This window comes from Sceloporus occidentalis, unplaced genomic scaffold (genome assembly GCF_023333645.1).
Source record: "Sceloporus occidentalis isolate IW3139 unplaced genomic scaffold, rSceOcc1.0.p SCAF_1, whole genome shotgun sequence".
NCBI classification, from domain to species: Eukaryota; Metazoa; Chordata; class Lepidosauria; order Squamata; family Phrynosomatidae; genus Sceloporus; species Sceloporus occidentalis.
The window spans coordinates 118,455,385-118,478,193 of NW_028316981.1; the positions used below are offsets into that span (position 1 = coordinate 118,455,385).

The 22,809-nt window shown below is 40.3% G+C and overlaps 1 protein-coding gene across 1 annotated transcript in view; it reads left to right on the plus strand.

Annotated features, from left to right (window-relative positions):
• ADGRE5 (adhesion G protein-coupled receptor E5) overlaps nt 1–22,809 on the plus strand; it is an 82,523-nt gene that overhangs the window by 23,906 nt on the left and 35,808 nt on the right. The window contains exons 2-3 of the mRNA XM_089533027.1: nt 16,672–16,722; nt 22,225–22,362. Coding sequence (XP_089389153.1) covers nt 16,672–16,722; nt 22,225–22,362 — 189 coding nt within the window. The remainder of the gene's footprint in view (nt 1–16,671; nt 16,723–22,224; nt 22,363–22,809) is intronic.

A 22,809-nucleotide genomic window follows, 5' to 3' on the forward strand; every position in this document is an offset into this window, starting at 1 on the left:
AAAGCATGCCTTTTGCCAAACAAATTTTTCCAGTGTGACAAAAGGTACACTTTTACTGCTGTCTCCCTCAGGAAGAGAAGTGCTTTGACAGCATGCAGACAGGTAAGGAGAAAGCCATTTCTCTCTCAATGTGTGTCAGCTTTCTTTTGTCACTCAATAAAGTTCTAACAGTCTCAAAGGTGTTACAAGATCACTATACATGCTGATATTCTAGACTATGAATTCTAAGATGACTCTGGTTGTTAGGATGAAAATCTAGTCTGTTGAGAATGTACTAATGTGCCCAACATTGCAAAGTGGATAATGGAACTATATGGTCTTGAAGAACAGATACTGCTAGTTCAGTAAAGTCCAGTAGAGTGGACGGAAGATAGGTTTTGTTGGTTTTTTTATTAATTTTTATTGAAAAAAACTTTAAATATACAAATATAATATTGAGACATATACATTCATGATATAGTCAACACAAACACACAAAAAACATAATACAATACAAAACACAATACAATACAATACAAATGACTAACAAATACTACAGATAAGACATACTGATAATCAAAAATTCAAAATGTTCTATACTTACACTTCCAAGATAACCTTAATAAACCTGATCCCTTAGTTTACAGAAAGGTTCTGCAAAAACTCACTTATTAATATTTAAACCTCTAATACACAATGATAATTTACAGGAGTTGTGATCACTCTACTTAGATCTCAACCTATAATAACTCACTTAACAAATCAAAACTCCTCACTATGTGGCTCTGTATGCTAATTATATTAAAATTAAGAAAATCATCTTATCACCAACATAATCAAAGTTAATACCATAGAAGATTTTGAACTATTGGTAGATCACTGGGTGTTTTAAGGTACAGTAGATGTTTTTGAGAGAGCCAGAGTAGTGTAGTGGTTTGAGCGTTGAACTATGACTCGAGATTAGGGTTTGTTTCCCCACTCAGCCATGAAAACTCACTGGATTACCTTGGGTGAGTCACATACTCTCAGCCTCAGAAAACCCCTTGAAAGCACAAAACAATAAAGATGCTTTTGATCTCCATTGTTTCACAACAGCAGTAACTGAAAGACTTTGTTGTAAATTAGTTTGTTAAAAAACATCATTGAGGGAAAACTGGAAGTGGATTTTACAAGAAAGAACCTACTTCCTTTAAGGATTGGATTAAATTAGCCTGGAGTGTGTTCAGTGTCTCACTGACAGAAGGGCCACCAGCTGCCGCTGCTTGTAATCTTGATCCTACTGAGTAACATCAGTTCCTAATTTTTAGTTTCTGTCTGTCTGAGCCACTCTTTCACAGAATACATAGTGGTAATAGAAGCAACAACGAAGTATATCTTGCAAGCCTGAAATGTGTCCACCTTTGCTCCAGAACACAAGAAGTCATCAGTTCTTGGGTGTCTTCAAGGATGTTGCTTTCCTCCTATATGTTTCTGATTCTGCTTTACTCAAATCTGTTGTGCTAGTACAAATCTCAGTGTCTTTCCTGATATGCACAGAAAGCAGAGGCAGAGCATTTTTAAAATTACTATAATTGCCAGAGTGGTCATTCTGACTTGGGGAGGGATTGTGGTAATTGTAGTAAAAATAACCGAGCAAAGATGTTGCCTTCCAGTTACAGTAGGATGTAAAGAAATGGGTTACCCCTCCTGTTTAAATATGTAGCAAAGGATTTTTAATTAGCTCAATTAATTATTAGATCGTGCTACAAGCAACCTTTTATGGAACCGTTTCCCACCTGTATACCAAGAGAAAAGAGATCAAAGGAATACTGCAGAGGCAAAATTCTTCAAATGAAGTGTTTCTTTTATTAAGGGGGGAGATCACACACCAATTCACGTTCACTTATACATACAAGGACTAAGGAAATCAGGAGTTAGCTTTGAAATAGTTAGAGGCTGAACTAACGGCGATACACAAGACAGGGTTTCACTCCAGGTCCAATTGTGAGGGGGATGGTGTGGGATACATCCGTTTTGGTGAACAGAGGGGGAGAAAACGGACATATCGGGACCGGTCAGAGTTCACAGTGACAGACTGCTTTATCACACCAGGGGGCAAATGGGATTTAAACGAGAGTTAAACTAGAGAAAACCAGGAAATGCCTGATGTTTATCACATGACATTTCCTGGTTTTCTCTAGTTTAACTCTCATTTAAACCCATAAATTAATATGTATATAGCGGAATTTTAATAATAGCTCAAATGAGAATTATAATATGGCCGGGGCAACAGTGGCCTAGGGACCAACCCAACTATACCAGGTCCAAATCACACAGAACTCCAGAGGCAAATTCAAATAATTTTTATATTTTTATTAGAGGAATATCAAAACACATGCATACAGCACATACACTAATAAATACACAAGAGCTAGGAAGCAAAGGTGGAAGAAGTAGAATGCTAATGGAGATACATTTACTGACTGTGAATCTTGATTCCAATTGATGGAAGTCCAGAACAGAAAAGACTCAATAGTCACTGCAGCAAAGGGGGTAGCCGTATTGAGGAGCCTAGTCTAGTCAAATGACAGAGTGCCTGTTGGCTTGTAAACGAGACTGGAGAGCGGCTATTTTACTAATTGTATATATATTCAGAACCTTGTCTTGGGGGCAGAAATCAAGGCTTGAAAGGATTAGATTCTTGCTTAATGGTTTTCCAGGAGGAAAGAATGGGATGGAGTAGAAGCGAATGATCTGCTGATGGGTGTGAATGCACTGGACAAAGGGATTAACATTCCTTGCCAGAATGTCCTTGTCCCTGGTAGTCACAGTCAATCACCTTCTTTGGCCAGAATCCCTTCACTGCCCTGTAATGACAAAGGGATGATGCTGGGGACTCAGGAATTCCCATCAGAGTGGATGCCTTCTAACTCCCATGCTAGCACAACCCGGTTTTCCAAGTGTGAAAAGGTCAGGCTTCCACTGCGGGGTCATTCCTAGGTCACCTTCAGCATCCTTTTAATATTAACTTGATATTAAATATGAAGGGCAATCGGAGGCCTAGTCTTGGGGTATGAAAATTATATATGCTATCTAGATTATTTATTAAAAATTCAAATCATTATCCTAAGTTGTAGAATGCTCTTGTATTATTTTCCCAGTGAAGGAGCAAGAGATTCCAGTCCAGGGCCTATTTTCTTTACAAACTACGGCGCGTTACACACGCACCGTAAGTACATGTTAGGGTTAGGAAGGGGCGTATTAGGTTTAAGAAAGGGGTGTCTATTCTAGATGCCCCTCAACCCTAGTACAGACTGGGTCCATACAAAATGGCGGCGCCCGTCCACATGGGCGCCACCATCTTGATGTCGTGGACGCACAGTGTCCGGACGTTGCGTGGCAGAAGTGACGCCGCGAGTGCGTGACTAGCGCCTCGCAACACCATTTTCGGGGCACAGAAAGAAGCGCCATTTTCGGGCTTCTTTTTTGCTACGTCCGGGAACCGCACGGTTTGGCCGCTGTGGTTCCCGGACGCAGCAAGCAGCGGCGCCGGCAGACCAATGCTTTCAGGCAGTCTGTAATGCACCTACATTAGATAAAGGATAACAAATGAAATATCCACCTTGGGATATGTCTAATTTTCAGGAGTTTTATGTGCCTAATTATTCTGGGAGCATATAATAATTAATAATAATTTGTTTTATTTATATACCGCTATTCCAAAGATCATAGCGGTGAACAACAAGTAAGCTAACTAGCAAGTAAGCTAATTTGCCCCCAACAGTCTGGGTACTCATTTTAGCGACCTCGGAAGGATGCAAGCCTGAGTCAAGCTTGGGCCCTTTTGCTGATCTTGAACTCGCAACCTTGTGCTTTTGAGTGAATGGCTGCAGTACAGGCATTTAACCACTGCGCCACCAGGGCTCCTTTTGATATGCAACATACATGCTTGTCTAGAATTAATTTTATCCAGAAACTGAGAGGATTTCCACAGCATGGCCTTGAAAATTGCCAAGATTATTCAAATACTGAGAAGGCAAGGAAGATTAATCTTGTTTCCTTTGTCTAAATTCTAAAAGCCTTTCCCTCCACTGCCAATGCCAGGATTCCATAGGATGTTGCCAGGACAGTTAAAGTGGTATCATAGTGCTATAACTTTATAGTGTGAACAGGCCTTAAGTGAGTCGCAGGAGTAGGTCTGTATGGTAGAGTAGATGAGGTTGCTTTGTCCTAGGAAGGGTCTATGCTAGTGCCAGTGATTGGTAAAATGGGCTCTCCAGTTGTTGGATGGCAATTTCCATGAGCCCTCACCAGCATAGACAATGTTGAAGAATGCTAGGAGTTGCAGTCCAACATCTGCAAGGTTATGTTTTGCTTACCCGTGTTCTGTACATAACTTTTATATGTCGATACTTTTACAGTATGTCATGTATGGAAAAATAACTGGAATTCAAGAGTGAAGAAAAATTGTGCTCCCCAGATAAGTTTGCAAAATTATCCTTGCAGTACGTAGTTCCCAAACTGTCAACCTGCAGGTGTTTTTGATTTTGACTCCCAGAAGCCCTAGCCAACTTTGGCCAACAGTTAGGAATACTGGGAGCTGAAGTCTGAAGCATCTGGAGGACCAAAGTTTGGGAATCACTGTATGCAACATTTATTTTCTCTGACAAATGGTAGAGTGGGGGAAAGATATATATTTTTTAGCATTGTGTGTTAACATTGGTGTGATGGTGATCAGGGCAAATGAACTGGAGCTTTCTAAGTAGTCATAAGATATGCCTTGACAAATAGATTGTGAAATATAATCAAAAACTAGGAGAGACAAATAAGCAGAGAGGCTAGATGGAAATGACAAGAGATTGGAACAAAATTAGAGAACATTATGAACGGAACAAGATAAGCCTATTGATCTGATTGTAACAATCAGGTGGTTTTCATATGTTAAAGAAACTTAGTGATAAAAATAAGAAAATGTGTCAGCAGGGTGATTGATAAGACAGTCATGACATGGGAATAATCCTGTCAAACATAAATGTGTGTTCACCTCTTCAGTTGAGGTCAGTGGGACTAAAGTAAATTTAGCTTTGAGTGGCTTGGATTACAATGCTAGAAGTGGGGAAATTATCATTATATAAATTAAAAGTAATAAAAATAAAAGGAGAGTTAAGGAAATCTATAATCAAAATAGAAACAAATGTCCAATTCAGAAACCTTCTTGAACTTTGGAATGAAATTCTAAAACTGAGGAGATGAACTTGCTGTCCTCCAGAATTTAATTAAATTCTACTCGCATAATCTCTTTCTTAAATTTAATTTTTAACTTAGTGCAACAGTTAATACATTCATTGTTTACCAACAGTTCTTCATTATGACAGTAGTCAAATATAATTATCAGTTCATATTTTAAGGGCTTTCTCCCAAAATGCATCTCATATCAGGGCTCCATAAGCTGTTTCAAGTCTGATGTACTCCTGATAGCTCTGACTTTTGCTTGTGCTGACTGGGGCTGACGTGAGCAGGACTCTCAAAACATAGAGCGACACAGATCACCAAGCTTTGTTTTAGAATACAGTTGGCCCTCATCTTTTGCAGGGATTGGGGCTCAGGACTCCCACAAAGGTGGTAAAACTGTAAATATCTCTAGACCAGGGGTAGGCAACCTTTTTGAGCCGGGGGCCGGGTTGCTGTCCCTCAGACAACTGGGGGGCCGAAGCCAAAAAATAAATAATTAAATAATTTATTAAAAAATTAAATATATAAATAAACCAGGACAAATGTAGGACAAAATTTTCAAATGGAAGACACTTTTTTTTAAAAAAATGCAGGACACGCGAAAAAATTTGCTGATTTTTAAAAAAATGTTAATATAAATGCATGTTTCTGAGGCTTCTATAGACAATTGCCCCCCAAAGGCTCTGGTGGCAATCGGCGGCAGGACCAGCCTGGGGCCGGTCCCAAGGCCTTGCCGGGCCGCATCCGGCCCGCGGGCCGCAGGTTGCCTACCCCTGCTCTAGACCCCTCAACAAACAAAAGTAATTGTAATGGAGGAGGGTGGCTGAGCCTGGCCATAGGCATGTCCCCTCTCTTACTCACTTACTCACTCAAGTGGGAGGAAAAAAAGAGATGCAGCGGGGGTGGGAAGAGGGAGAAAGGGGATAGGTTTTCCATCCCCTATCCCTTGCTCATCTGCTACTCCCATCCCATCTCTCTTCCATGCGAGTGAGCGAACAAGTGAACATGTCTGTGGCCAGGTCCAGCCACCCCATCACCCCACCAATTTGGTTTCCTCCCAGAGACACTGGTGTTATTAAAGACCCTGTTAAAAGTGGCATAGGATAGCAGCAGAGGTGGTAGCAATAGGCCCTGCATATCCAGATTTTTTTAATTGATGGATTAAACTATCCATGTCTTGAAAATATGGGTGGTTTTGTACAAGTGGGGTGTGTTGCTGTCACTTTGTCTATTATGTGTGAGTGTGTTTTTAATACAATAAACTTTATATAAAAAAAGAAAATATTCCAAAAAGATATGAATTCCAAAAAACAACCTTTAACTAGCTATTTTATACGAGGGACACCTTTTCACTCTGCCATTGTATTTAATGGGACTTGAGCATCCATGGATTTTAATATCCACAGGGGTTCCTGGAACCAATCCATGAATAATCAAATCCACACGTGCTTAACCTGCAAATGTGGAAAGATGACTGTACTATTATTTATCCTTGTGTGTTAGGAGAGATTTTATTTGAGCAAAGGATGAGAAAATATACCTTAAGGACAATTTTTTTATGTACTAGAGTAAACATTGTTCTCTTGCTACAGGTAAGAGACAAATAAATTGATCATCAGTCAATCTATCTTTATTTTTCCCCAATTTAATTCCTTCATGGATCATTCTGCTTTATCTAAAAATGAAATACTTTCCTAATAAGTTAGTTAAAAGGAATGCAGCTAACATATCAGTATGGTTTGCACTTTACAACCAATTTTTCCCTAGAAGATGAATGTTTATGCGGATTAAGTCTCCCTTACCTAGGGTTGCCATAACCCTCCTGCTGGCGGGACATTCCCAGTTTTTCACCACTAGGGGGCGTCCCTGCACGGTTTCCTCCTTGACTCCCGGCTGTTGCCAATCTGGTGACTTTCATGCCAAAATGGGTACTTTTCAGAGCCTTTGGTGTGATTTTGGTGGTTGGTTTTAATGGTAATTTTGAGAGTTGAAATAAGTTCCAATTATTTTTATTCAATTAGGGCTACGTTTTATTGCCATATTAACATTACAGGGACTTTTCAGGGATTTTGACTGAATATTTGGTGAGATACGGGGGGATTTGGTGAGTTTTGGCCAAACGTTTGGGGAATTATCTTCAAGGCTTCTTGGCAACAGGAGGTTGCCAGACTCAGGAAAAGGAGCTCCTCCTCTGTTTGGTCCCCAAGGCAGCAGAGGGGAGAGGGCCGTTTCCTTTGGCACCCAGCCGAGGATGATGATGAGGAGGAAGAGGAGGAGGAGGAGGTGCATGGCCATTTTCAATATTTATTTTGCCCCGTGTATTTTTTCTAACTTTGACTGCCAGGGCTCAATGCTCTGGAATTCTGGTGTCTGTGAGGCATTTGGCCTTCTCTGTCAGAGAGCTCTGGTGCCACAATAAACTACAATTCCCAGGATTCCATAGCACTGAGCCCTGGCAGTCAAAGCAGTGTGTTTTGGACACAGATATCCTCCTTTTGTGAGTTAATGAATGAATCCAGTCCCTAGCCTTTCTAGCTCTCTCACAGACTGCAGGAGTAATAACCCACTTTGAGACTACTTTAACTCAATGCTAGGAAATCCTGGGAATGCTAGTGTTTGGGAGACATTGGCCTGTTACAGACTGCCAAAATAAAGCTGCTTCGGGTCTCTTTGGAGGTATGCTATTTAAATGATGCATGGGTCCTAAGAGTCTGGAGGTCACGCCAAAGCCACACTCCATCCCTAAGCACTGGAGTGCAGCTTTGGTGCAGCTTCCAGATTCTTCGGATGCATGCATCGTTTAAACAGCATACCTCCAAAGAGACCTGAAGCAGCTTTATTTTGGCAGTCTGTAACAGGCCATTGAGACTTCTCTGTCAGAGATGGCTCTGAGGCCACAATAGACTACAGTTCCCAGGATTCCCCAGCACTGAGCAGTCTCAAACTGGACCATTTCCTCAGTGTGGATGCACCTGGTGAGGCATTCTGGGCACTACAGTTCAACTACGTTTGGAGGGTTATGTGACTCCCTGTCAGAGATAGCTCTGGGGCCACAGTGTATTACAATTCCCAGCATTCCCCAGCACTAACCCAGGACATTTAAATCATTCTCAAACTGGATTATTCCCTTAATGTGGAACTCTGGGCATTTCAGTCCAGCTATGTTTTATTTCTGCAGTGTATTTTGGACCAGAGATAAGGTGACCAGACATCCTCGTCCTTTTCCAGGACATGTCCTCTTCTGTCAAATTTCAAAATATCCTCCATTTTGATCATGCCTAAGAAACATGCATTTATATTAACATTTTAAAAAAATCATCAATTTTTTCGCGTGTCCTCCATTTATTAAAACTGTGTCCTACATTTGAAAATATTGTCCTACATTTGTCCTGGTTTGGAGGTCCTGGCTTATGGCAACCCTACCCTTACCTGGAATTCTGAAATCCAAAAACCATCAAAAACCGTAACATTTTCATGAGTTTCTGAAATAGTGACACCTTTGTTTTCTGATGGTTGTTCACAAACTTTGTTTCATACACAAAATTATTTAAAATATTGTATAAAATTACCTTTAGGTTATGTGTATAAGGTATATGAAACATAAATGACTTGTGTGTTTAGATTGGGTCCTATCTCCAACACATCTCATTATGCACATATATGCAAATACAGCTATTCCAAAATCCCCCCAAAATTATCAAAATCCCAAGCACTTCTGGTTCCAAGTATTTAATAATAATAATAATAATAATACTCTTATTTATATCCCGCTTTTCTGTTACAAGACAATCAAAGTGGCTGACAACATATTAAAATCCACATTTACAAAATTATGTTCCAAATTTAAGATAGAGGAGACTCAGCCTGTAGCCAAAAAATAAATAAATGCAGCAATGGGGAGACCTGGTTTATTTTGCACATTTGAAGGACTGTCTACCCTGAATCTTTCACTGCTACTGTTCCAACTGCTGAGATGGAGTAACAAAGAAAAATAGTGTTTTTGAATTAGAGTGGCAATGAGATGTGGGTTTGATGTTTGTTTGTCTCACTTTTGGGGGGGGGGGGGGTAACTAGGCATTTTCTCCTTTAGCTATGTGCATAAAGGAGCTCCTGAAGAAGGATGGCTGGTGTCAGGCTCTTTATTTTAACTCTGAAGGAACTAGCAAAACCACCTCTGAGTAATCCTTGCCTAATGGGGTCACCATAAATCAACAGGCAACTTAAAGGCACATACATTGGACAATAGAAACAGGAAGAGGTTGTGCTTCCTAATGTCCTGTTAAAGTTTGCAGGGGACTAATATATACACTTCTGTTAGTCTGCTTCAACTAGGCATTGAAGTTAACATTGCTGCAGAGTATGGTATTTTTTGTGTGTGTGTCTTCTGACTCATTTAAGCAAACTTCTGTAACATTTATATTGACATGTATTCAAGACTCAATTTCAACCAGGAATGAGTGTCAGAACCTGTGAAAGAGTAATCAGGAAAAATGTTGGGACATTTGCAGATTGCATTTTACCCACATGGTGTAATCACAGTTGTACATCAGTAACTGGGAGTGTGTGGCCATCTAGATGTTGGACTTCATTCCTCTGGGAGTTGCGGCCCAGCATCATCTGGAGAGCCTTGTATTCCCTAGCTGTGGTGTTAGGTTTTGTATGGAGACCTCTTAGTGGGAAGATGTGACTTACAGGCAAGTCAAATCCAGAAACTACCTTTGAGAAGTTAACCTCTGCTCATATTTTGTATCTATAATTGCTTGTACATTGGAGGCTAAAGTTGTACATTAGTCTCAGGAGGAGAAAATAATTATTCAATATGCACGAATTAAGAATCTTCTGTGCATGCAGCTGTCCTGCTGGTTGAATTAATGAGTAAAAATACAATGTGGTGATAAAACCATCTTTTAAGGCAATGTTTGTAAATGTTAGGATGTTTAAATGGAAAATTGAGAAAAGCAGTCACATCATCAAATCAAATTGCAGCCATCTGTCAACATTTTACAGTCTCTTTAATAGTGTAAAGAAATATGTCTGGTGCCCACAAACACGACCAAAATCAAATTATTCTTTAAATAACTAGATGGGGAAACCAGCTTCCTTGATATAACCATAGATTTTATTTATTTTTAAATTTCTGTGTTTTTTTAGGTAATGATACAGAGTCCCCCCCACTCCCCCAAACTTATTGAATACTAGGAAACAAATAACCTTACTACTTCCATATGGCCAAAGGGGCATTGAGCTTGCATTTCTTATGTTCACAAATGTCACAAGGCAAAGCATGGTTTACAATGATGAATTTGTGATGCTGCCTAATGATTTGTCACTTGAAAGGGAAAAACCTAAGCAATGGTTCTAAATATGTGGATGGTGTAAACTGCTCTAAACCCCTTGTGAATCTCCTAGGCCAGAAGTAGATCTTACCTAAACCTACAAGAGGTTTGATTTTAGCTGAACTTTTAGCTATCTGGTGCAGTGCTCTAACTCTGGATTTCCTGCCTTTATTAAGGGGTTGACCTAGATATCTTACAGGACTGCTTTAGAGTACAGGATTCTATGAAATGTGAAATGAACATAGTGATACTGACTGTAAATAGTTAAAGTTTTAATCATGATGATGGGTGTCAAGCAGTGATACTTTGTTCATCTATTTATTTATACATTTTAGCCATTATACCAGAGAAATGTATGCTAAACATTAAATGAAATATACAGCTGACCCACTGTATCCACAGATTTAACCATCCATGCCTTGAAAAAGCATCCAAAAGCAAACCTTGATTTTGCCATTTTGTAGAAGGGACATCATTTTACTACCCCATTGTATATAATAGGATTTCAACATCCGTGGATTTTGGTATCCATGAGGTATCCTGGAACTAGGGATGCCATAAGTCAGGACCTCCAAACGTAGGACAAATGTAGGGCAACATTTTCAAATGTAGGGCATATTTTTAAAAAATGGAGGACACACGGAAAAAATTGATTATTTTTAAAATATGTTAATATAAATGCATGTTTCTTAGGCATGCTCAAAATGGAGGACATTTTGGCATTATTCCTAAACAGATGGCAGAAATGTACTTCCCTTTCTGGCCAAACCACCCCCCTCCTCATTCCAAAACACACGACAGCACATTTGGGCATTTCACATGGCTTTACTTAACATGGCCTCTTGCATATTTCAGAGGCTTATTCCATAACCAAACCCTTTGGGTTTAACACTGAACATGGGTTAACATGGCTATGCATATCGAACATGTCAAGGTGGTTAAAGAAAAAGTGGATTTGCCCTCAGTTTCACAGAATCATAGAATTGGAAGAGACCGCAAGGGCCATCCAGTCCAACCCCCCCTGGTGTCTTGCACCAACTATACTTCTCAGAAGTGTGTACTTGGTCAAGGTACTTTGGTTTTTCTGCACTGCGTGTGAGTATGTAAAAATCAGAGCAAATTACATTGGCCATGCCTCAGAGGTTTCATCAACAGCAGCATTAAAAGGAGAAAAAACACACAGAAAAGGCACTTTGGAAAGTCACACTGTCTCGGCTTCAAAAACAGTGGGCACAGGCCTATGAAGCTGACTGATATCAATATCACCACCACCACCATCATCATCACTAACAGTTTTAAAAGAAAGCAAACTTGTTAGCATTAAAAGCAGAAAAAATACACAAAAAATAGACTTGGGAAAAATAAATATTAGAAAAATACACAGGGTCCAAATAAATATTAGAAAAAATACACAAGGGCAAAATAAATATTAGAAAAAATACACAAGGGCAAAATAAATATTAGAAAAATACACAAGGTCCAAATGAATATTAGAAAAAATACACAAGGGCAAAATAAATATTAGAAAAATACACAGGGTCCAAATAAATATTAGAAAAAATACACAAGGGCAAAATAAATATTAGAAAAAATACACAAGGGCAAAATAAATATTAGAAAAATACACAGGGTCCAAATGAATATTAGAAAAAATACACAGGGTCCAAATTAATATTAGAAAAAATACACAAGGGCAAAATAAATATTAGAAAAATACACAAGGTCCAAATGAATATTAGAAAAAATACACAAGGGCAAAATAAATATTAGAAAAATACATAGGGTCCAAATAAATATTAGAAAAAATACACAAGGGCAAAATAAATATTAGAAAAAATACACAAGGGCAAAATAAATATTAGAAAAATACACAGGGTCCAAATGAATATTAGAAAAAATACACAGGGTCCAAATTAATATTAGAAAAAATACACAAGGGCAAAATAAATATTAGAAAAATACACAAGGTCCAAATGAATATTAGAAAAAATACACAAGGGCAAAATAAATATTAGAAAAATACACAGGGTCCAAATAAATATTAGAAAAAATACACAAGGGCAAAATAAATATTAGAAAAAATACACAAGGGCAAAATAAATATTAGAAAAATACACAGGGTCCAAATGAATATTAGAAAAAATACACAGGGTCCAAATTAATATTAGAAAAAATACACAAGGGCAAAATAAATATTAGAAAAATACACAAGGTCCAAATGAATATTAGAAAAAATACACAAGGGCAAAATAAATATTAGAAAAATACACAGGGTCCAAATAAATATTAGAAAAAATACACAAGGGCAAAATAAATATTAGAAAAAATACACAAGGGCAAAATAAATATTAGAAAAATACACAGGGTCCAAATGAATATTAGAAAAAATACACAGGGTCCAAATTAATATTAGAAAAAATACACAAGGGCAAAATAAATATTAGAAAAATACACAAGGTCCAAATGAATATTAGAAAAAATACACAAGGGCAAAATAAATATTAGAAAAATACACAGGGTCCAAATAAATATTAGAAAAAATACACAAGGGCAAAATAAATATTAGAAAAAATACACAAGGGCAAAATAAATATTAGAAAAATACACAGGGTCCAAATGAATATTAGAAAAAATACACAGGGTCCAAATTAATATTAGAAAAAATACACAAGGGCAAAATAAATATTAGAAAAATACACAAGGTCCAAATGAATATTAGAAAAAATACACAAGGGCAAAATAAATATTAGAAAAATACACAGGGTCCAAATAAATATTAGAAAAAATACACAAGGGCAAAATAAATATTAGAAAAAATACACAAGGGCAAAATAAATATTAGAAAAATACACAGGGTCCAAATGAGTATTAGAAAAAATACACAGGGTCCAAATTAATATTAGAAAAAATACACAAGGGCAAAATAAATATTAGAAAAATACACAAGGGCCACGCACCTTCTCCTCCTCTTCCTCCTCCTCCTCCTCCTCATCATCCTCCTCCTCACCTCAGTGCCAAAGGAAATGGCCCTTTCTCCTCTGCTGCCTTGCTGGGACCGGTCCACGTGGGGACCAAACAGAGGAGGAGCTCCTCTTCCTGAGGCTGGCCGGCCAATGGGGGCAGACTGGGGCTGGAACAGCCCCGCCCCCTGCCAGCACTCACAGGCTCTGTCCTGCAGCAGGGGCAGGCTGTTCAGCCCTTGCCCTGCCAGCCTGCCCTCAGGAGGAGGAGCTCCTCCTGCTTAGCCCTGCGTGTGGCCCTGAAAGGGCACGCAGCAGGGCAAGGAGAAGCGCTGGCAGCCGGCAAAGGCTGCATTGGGGGTGGCGGCCCCAGTGGCGGCCGTGTGCGATGGCCCCAGAGGCAGCCGCACGCGACGGCCCCAGCAGGAGTGGCCGCACGCAACGGCCCCAGAGGCGGCTGCACGCGACGGCCCCAGCAGGAGCCACAGCCACAGTGGCAACCTTCTTGACCCGGGAAAAACATGAGTCAATGAGGAAACCATGCAGGGACACCCCCTAGTAGCGAAAAAGCGGGAATGTCCCGCCAGCAGCCGGCTTATGGCAACCCTACCTGGAACCAAACCCTAGTGGATACCCAAGACCCACTGTAATCACAGTAAAATTGTAATGAGCTACTTGGTTTGTTTGTTGTTAACTGTCCCCAAGTCAATCCCTACTCACGGCAAACCTGTGGATGAAGAGCCCTCCCTCCGGTCCATCTGCCTTGGTCCAGGCCTCAGAGGGAGAGAAGAATGCTGGACCTGATTCCCTCCCTCCCTCACCATTCCCTTCTCCTTTTGTATCGTGTCTTTTAGATTGTAAGCCTGTGGGCAGGGAACTGTCTGTTATCCCCTCTATTGTAAACCGCTCGGATTCCCAGTGATTGGGCGGTATATAAATAAAACCTATTATTATTATTATTATTATCTCCAAGACTACCTATCCTCCACTGCTCTGTTTAGGTCCTGTAAATTCATGCCCATGACTAGCATGCAGCCTTCCTCTCTTTCTACATCCCTCCACCATTCCTAGCATTATTTTCTTTTCCAGTGAGTCATGCTTTCTCATGATGTGGCCAAAGTACAACCTCAACTTTATCATCTTGGTTTCCAGGAAAATTTCATAGTGGAATCTGTGCACTTTTTTCTTTGTTCTTTCTTGGTTGTTCCAGCACTGTGATGTTTTCTGCTAGTATTATGGTGTTGCCTGCATATCTCCTTCCTCCTATCTTCACTCCTCTTTCTGTGTCCAAACCTGCTCTTCATATGATATTTTCTGCATACAGCGCGCCTGCTCCATACGCAGGTGCACTATACACAGCTTCCGGTTTATGTGGAAGCTGCGCTATAATACTTTCAATGGTGCGTGTGGTCGCAGCGGCGCGCATGCCATGCCACTACGCTTCTGCTGTCCATGAGTCACCTTTTCCTAAATTGGATCTCCTGCCTTCCACTGATAAAGAGACCTTGATAATCTGTCATTTTCACCTTCAGACAGAAAGTCCCTAAATTTGGATCAGGTGTTACTTTTCTTTGTTTTCTGTTGCCCATTTATGCTTTGTTATTCAGACCAGCTCAGAGCTAATATCTTCTAACAAACTGATGGTAGTATTTGTGAGATCCACAAATGTTTGCCATCCTTGTGGGACTAAACAGCTTATCCCAACCTTGAAAGCAGTGCCGGTGCTAACATTAGGCCAATTATACCTAAAGTTGCCGTACTGACCTTTGGAGGGGTGGGAGTGTTACCAGTTGTTCTACAGAGTAGTTTTTTGTCAACTCTTGTAAAAAATGCAACAGGCAATTTATATTTTTATTGTAAGATAAATGCCACAACAATGCTCAGTCGCATCATTAGAGTTGGTGTCACCCAGTGCAGTAACACATGGTGGCATATACCTCCCATCGACCTCATTCCATACCATAGCATACAGAATGCTTAGTAATGTTTTGTACTAATGTTACTCATAAATCATAATTCCCCTATATTACTGAATGTAATGGTAATAGTTGTGGCATAAATAAGTGGCCAAATTAAAATTATACCTTTAAATTAAAATATCATATTCATGGAATAAATGTATTTACATATACATTGTTTTATGTGCTTAAAGTGAAAATTTGATAAAATTTGATATTTTTAAAGAATTTTTAATGTATTTTTTTAAAAAAATTAAAATTTGAAATCCGAATTTTTAATTAAAAAAATCCTGGGATTTCTTTTTTCTCCTCCCATGATCCTCACCTCACTTACCCCATCTCTTCAGCATTTTAAAAAGACACAGGTGAATGCCACAGCCCATTTCTGCCAAAAGGCAGATGTTTAAAGAGCAGTGGTACCAGCCACCTTAGGCTGTCACCTGGTGCTGTGTGCACCCCCCCCTAGTGATGTCACTGAAATGCTATGGAATATAATTAATTAAAAAGTCAAAGATTGTTGTATTAGTTGGTTTTGTAATTTTTTTAAGAGGCTTACATTGTGTGCTTTTCATTTTTTCTACATTTGGTTTTGAAAACTGAAATTAGAAAAAAAATCTAAAAATTGAGGAGGGGTATAAATAGGCTATTTTGCACCATAGGCAAGGCTGACACCAACACTGTTTGAAGGGAGCTCTCCATCTCTGAATTTGGGGAATCCTGAAGGTGGTCCATGCTGGGGGGAAAAACTAAGGTGTTACAGCAGTTAGGGATTTTAGACTTGAGCTGGGGAGACTGATGTTCAAATGTTCAAAGACTCAGCCATGAAAATCAGTCACTGTCTTTCAATCTAATATTCTTCATAAGATTGGTATGAGAAAAAAAGGGGGGAGGATCACATTTGTTGCTTTCAGCTACTCAGGGGAAAGGTTGGATATAATAACATGTATACAGTATAAAGTGGACCCTTTAGTATTTGCTGAAGTTTGGTTCCAGGACCCCGTGTGGATACCAAAATCAGCCGATGCTCAAGTCCCAATATATACAGTGGTTTAGTAAAATGGTGTTCATTATATAAAATGGCAAAATCAAAGTTTGGTTTTGGGAATTTATTTTTGTTTAATATTCTCAAATCACGCATGGTTAAATTTGTAGATGCAGAATTTGTGGATACAGAAGACTGGAATAAATCTGATTTTGTATCATTCCCCATTTCTTTTTTTTTTCCAGGGCTCTGTGTTATCCTTGTTCAATCTACAGCTGTGGTTCAGGATGAACAATGTAAGTTCCCTCTGGATCAACATGGCTGGAAGAGCAGCATGAAAAGACATGTTTAAAACTATTTACTTTTTACAAGGAATATAAGTTGCACTGAGAATACCATAAGAAAAGGCTGCAGTGCTAAGCCTGTAGCTGGGTACATCAAAATCCAGGGTACCTTTGTTCTTACCAGGAGGTAGTAACAACAAAGACAAAGAGCACATACTTTGATAGCCATATTATAGTTGGATGGTGTAGTTACTTGGGAGGTTGCAAAGGGCAAACCCACTTTAAGGAAGATGGGCTAAACTGCCCTTCTCTGAAGGTCAGTGCCAAGAATGGTAGCTATTTCCATAATGTATTGGCAGATTCTAACCCAACACTCTTCTTCCATCTCTCTCCTCTAAACAGATGAGGGCCTGTTACAGACAGCCAAAATAAAGCTGCTTCGAGTCACAGTGGAGGTATGGTGTTTCAATGATGCATATGTCCTAAGAGTCCAGAAGTCACACTAAAGCCACGCTCCAGACTGGAGCGTGGCTTTGGTGTGACTTCTGGACTCTTAGGACGCATGCATCATTGAAACACCATACCTCCACTGTGACTCAAAGCAGCTTTATTTTGGCTGTCTGTAACAGGCCGAGGACTATGGGAACCAAGAAAACTGTACTGAGGGGATTGGATCCTGTGAATGCTGTGGTAATAAGACTATTTTGCTTTTTAGAACAGAGTGAGATAATGACAGGGAACATGAAGGGGCTGTTGCTGGCACCATGTTTCAGTTTGTTGCTGTTCTGTCTTTGCCACATCCTAGTAGTAGCTCCTGCAGACTGCTTAGCCAGACTCTCCAATTAGAACCTTGCTTGGACTCTTAGCATTAGGTATCCAGTGTCTGGGAACAATGAACATTGTACTCCCCTTGCTACATTTTCCAGCCAACTTGGACAGAGCTTTTGTCAGTGTGAGGTGGCAGCAAAACTATTTTGTATTCCTCTAAGTTGTATACTGAGCAAGTTCCTCATCTGGAACATAGCAAAAGCAGTATATCTTATGTGGAAAATATTGTTAGCTCTGCCTGCATAATATAGTTCTGAAGAACATAATACTAAAATAATATAACAGATTTTTTTTTTAAAAAATTGGGACAGCCACTCACCAGTGTCAAAGGAATGTTTTACAGGTACAAAACTATAATCAAACTACAAATTTTGATCCTACAGAAGTTCAGGGATGTAGCTGGGGAAAGGGCAAACTGAGGGCATTGCCCCCCATAAGAATTCTACCCCCTTTCATTAAATTTTCTTTCGGTGCCCATATTTCAAGATGTTTCAGTTGCATGTTTAGAAATGCAATTTAGGCTTTCAAAGAAAATGGGATGACAAAATTACTAAGGGAATACAGACTCAGCAGATACAAGATGTAAATGGTTTTCAGTGTCTCACATTCTACAAAATCTAGAGACTGAAGGAGAATTTCATTGGGGAGACAGAATTCTTATTTGGGGAAACAATGCCTACATTGAATATTGAGTATGAAGTGCTCTTTATGGATACCACTGATGTCCTGCTAGCAGAGACCCACATTTTGCTCACTATAGAACTGCAAGCTCTTCCCTTCCCTTATCTCCCAGTGTGAAGGAACACTGTACTGGAAACCAAGCACATTATACTGGTATCCAAAGCAGGAGAATTTCACAGGTATCTTTCCCTGACTGTCACAATAACAATGAAACAACAATACATTAAATGACTGGCAATTTGCAAGTCTTCTGTGATATTTCCCAAAATCAGTTGCCTGAGACAGCTACTTCACTCTGCCTAGTGGCACTGCTTGCCAAACAAAGGCGTTTATCAGACGGGGTCTCTGCTGCGCGGAACTGGGGCTTTTGCGTACTGGACGATTCGAATTCACATGCTAACGCAAATGTACTTTCATACCTGGGAGTCCTTCCGCATTGGCGGGTTTCGAATTGCCCGATGCGCATTCGCGCGAAGTGCGTTGAGTGCAGAATGTTTTACCAAACCGGACCTTAACATGCGGATTGGCCGATTTGTATCGGCCACCTCGCGCATGCTCAGTGGTGCTCTGCATGGGTTGCGACCTTAAACGCTTCCGGGGTGAAAAGGGAGGTCACGTCCTTTTCCTGTTTTTCGTGCCTCGTATGACAGCCCGGTAAACAGCTGGAGAGCAAGCTCATGCACGTTAACAATGCGATACAATGTGTCCATTACTGTTTCCTCTCTACATTCCTGCTCGGTTTTAATGTAACAATTACCTTCACTTGCAGCAAATTAGCAATGCCCGGTTCTGCGTGCGTGTGAGTGTGTGTATGTATGTATATGAACATAGGCATGGAAATATATATATGTTTTGCTCTAGGTGTGTGTGTGTGTGTGTGTGTGTGTGTATACATATATATACATACATACATATTATTACATATGCTCTGTGTGTGGGTGTGTGGGTATATATGCACACAAATAGTTGCATTTGCGCGGTGTGTGTATATATATCTTAATATATATATTGATACATAGGTAGATACACCTATAAAATAGCATATGCTCTGTGCGTGTGTTTGTGTGTGTGTGTGTGTGTGTGTGTGTATATATATATATATATATATATGCACATGTCTGATTTCACATGCTCTGTGTGTGCCTTGGCATGTATATGTATGTATATATTATTGTAACTAAATTTTCTCTGTGTGTGTTTGTGTGCATACACACACACACACACACACACACACACAGAGCTACATATTCCCTGGATCTGTGTGACTGTGTGTGTGTGTGTGTGTGTATATACACACACATATATATATGGAGATATATGATTACATTAGCTCTAGGTGTGTGAGTGTCTGTGTGTAAAAGTGTGTATGTATACACACATATGAAAATTATATACACACATAGAAGTACATATGCTCTGTGTGTGGGTGTGTTTGTATGTATTTATATATGCGCACATATATATGTACATGTTGGCTGTTTGCGTGTCAGTATACACACACAAATATGCATATGCATATATATGTAGTTTCATGTGCTCTGGGTTTGCATATATATATATGTATGCATATGTATGTCTATAATTTTGTTACTACATGGTCTCTGTGTGTGCGTGTGTAGATAGATAGATAGATAGATAGATAGATAGATAGATAGAGATATAGATATAGATATAGATATTTATATATTTATAAACACACACACACACACACCTACTTATTCCCTGGATCTGTTGGGGTCCGTGTGTGTGTGAGAGAGTGTGGGTATGGGTGTGAGTGTATGTATGTATGTATGTACACGTAGGTACGAAAATATATATATATGTATCTGTATATATGTGTGTGTGTGTGTGTGTATATATATATATATGGGGAAATATATACAACGTAATTTGCTGTAGGTGTGTGTGCGCATTTCTGAATGTGTATGTATATATTTGTCTATGTATATATGTGTCCATGTCTGTGTGTATATATATATATATTTATATATATTCACACATATGAAATCACATATGCTCTGTGTCTGGTGGTGTATATATACATTTATATATGTATGCATATATATCCGGCAGTTTAGTAAATAGCTAGACCAAAAATCATAATTAAAATCTTTTATTTAACTATTGCTTGTCTCCCGGGTTTTTGTACAAGTTGGTGCCGGGGAAGTTCGGAAGAACACACTGAGGATAGACCAGGCAAGGTATTCCCCCAAGCAAGTCCAGCAAAAAGTGGGGTTCCCAACTTCAGATGCTGCAGTGTCCAGAAATGTCATCCCCAGCGTGCTGCAGGATCTGAAAAGAAATGCAAATAAAGAAATATTACTTGATATCATACCCAGAAACACTCATACATGTACAGGAAGGTCTACAGGCGGGTAGATAACTATAGCTATGAGCAATCATATATATGCATATGCTAGCTATGGGAGGATTGTTCACATGGGGTTCACCATTTCCATCCTATGAGGTTGAGAGTGTGACTTGTCCAAGGGCTTTCTCTGGAAGGGTTGCAGGTCAAATTAGGGGGGCAGATAGGGGGCCTAGGAGAAGGCAGTGGATGATGGGATGGGTTGCAGGTCAAATAATGGGGGCAGATAGGGGGCCTAGGAGAAGGCAGAGGATGATGGGATCGGTGGCAGGCAGAAGGGGAGGTTCAGATGGGCCCCTGGGGGAAGGCAGTGGATGATGGGATCGGTGGCAGGTAGAAGGAGAGGTTCAGATGGGCCCCCCTGGGAGAAGGCAGTGGATGATGGGATTGGTGGCAGGCGGAAGGAGAGGTGCAGATGGACACCCTGGGAGAAGGCAGTGATGATGGGATCAGTGGCAGGTAGAAGGAGAGGTTCAGATGGGCCCCTGGGGGAAGGCAGTGGATGATGGGATTGGTGGCAGGCAGAAGGAGAGGTGCAGATGGACCCCTGGGGGAAGGCAGTGGATGATGGGATTAGTGGCAGGCAGAAGGAGAGGAGCAGAAAGAACATTGGAAGAAACCCCACCCCCCACCCCCGTCACAAGTGGGTAAATTTAAACCCCACTTTGCAACAGCGAAACATGCTCAAACCTGCAGAAAAACCCCTGGAAAGACCGCAAGCTTACCTTTCCTCTGCGCCAGGAGCGCTCGTCCCCCAGCTTCCCTGGAACTGGCAAGAGGAAAGACCCACCGGAAGGAAAAGTGGGGCAAATTGCAACAGGGCATCATGGGAGAGTTGGAATCTGGGGGTCTTGTGACAGAGTTCAGGACTAGGAATTCACACCAGACCCATTCGCACTGAGATCGAACAGAGCCCCAATGCGGATATCGCCAATCCACTTATTAAGTGCCCTCGCCAACACGCACCAAAAAGAGGAGCCAGTACGCACTCGGTTCGGAAGCCCCACGGAAGGGGTGCACATTCAAGCGATGCCAGGTATGAAAGTACATTCGCGTTAGCACACGAATTCGAATCGCCCAGTACGCAATAGCCCCAGTTCCACGTGGCAGAGACCCCGTCTGATAAACGCCAAAGACTTCCTGCCATTTCAAACACCCACCAAAAATCTACCAGTACAAGTATGTATTTCGCCCTTCTAAAGGGTTTTCGCACCTTGAATGCAATTCAAAAACCTATATGAGGATGCTTAAAGGGCCTGATAAGGCCTTATTTTTGATAGAGGAGTGCAGTGACCTGGGCTATGGCACACAGAATCAGAGGCCAGCATCCAACAGGGTATATCTACTGGGAGGAAAATGCTTCTTTTAGTGGAACTAAGATGAGGGTGCAATCTCCCCATTACATTCTATTTCCCTCTCCACCCCAACATCCTGATTCCAACAGCTTGGAACCCCCCAGAGCCAGTTTCTGAACAGTGCGGCAAGGGGCAGGGTTGGGAAAGAAAGTGTCATCACACCCCTGTAGCAGAACTATTGAGACACTGGATTTAGGCCAGGACCTTCTCAGAATCACACTTGCCAGGATTCAGTGCATACAAGAGAAAATTGAATGAAACATGAATTCTCATATATTATAGATACTGATGAATGTGAGAAGGTAAATTGTGGACCCCACGCTATACGTATAGGCACGTGTGGGAACTACAGCTGTAAATGTGTAACAGGATTCTCATCAGAAGCCCCATTCTGCAATTATACTGAGAACAACTGCAAAGGTAAGGGCTTTCTGGGATCTTTTTCTATAAATGTTGCATGCTTACTCTCTGTGTGTGATGCTAACAGCATGCTAAAAGCTGAGGGCTGCAGCAGAGGCACAAGTCTGACTCTACCTATGAACTGCATATATGTTTATATCTGCACTTGTAGGAAACCATATACTACTCTGAAATTTGTGCACCGAACAACCTAGGTCTGCAATCAGGACCAAAATGGGAGTTTTCACACCCGTATTAAATGCTCTACACTAATACATGTGTTATTCTCACCATCATTTCCACAATTCCTCCTGTGCTGATCAAAATCCATTCTGACAAGGGCCTTCTGTTTCTGTGAGATAGTCTTGAAAGCATCTCTCACTGTACTGAATGCTGTTACTGCACATCATCAGGGCTTCCATAGACTTTTCTGTTTCTTTAAGGGATGCTCTTTTAGGTATTTCCCAT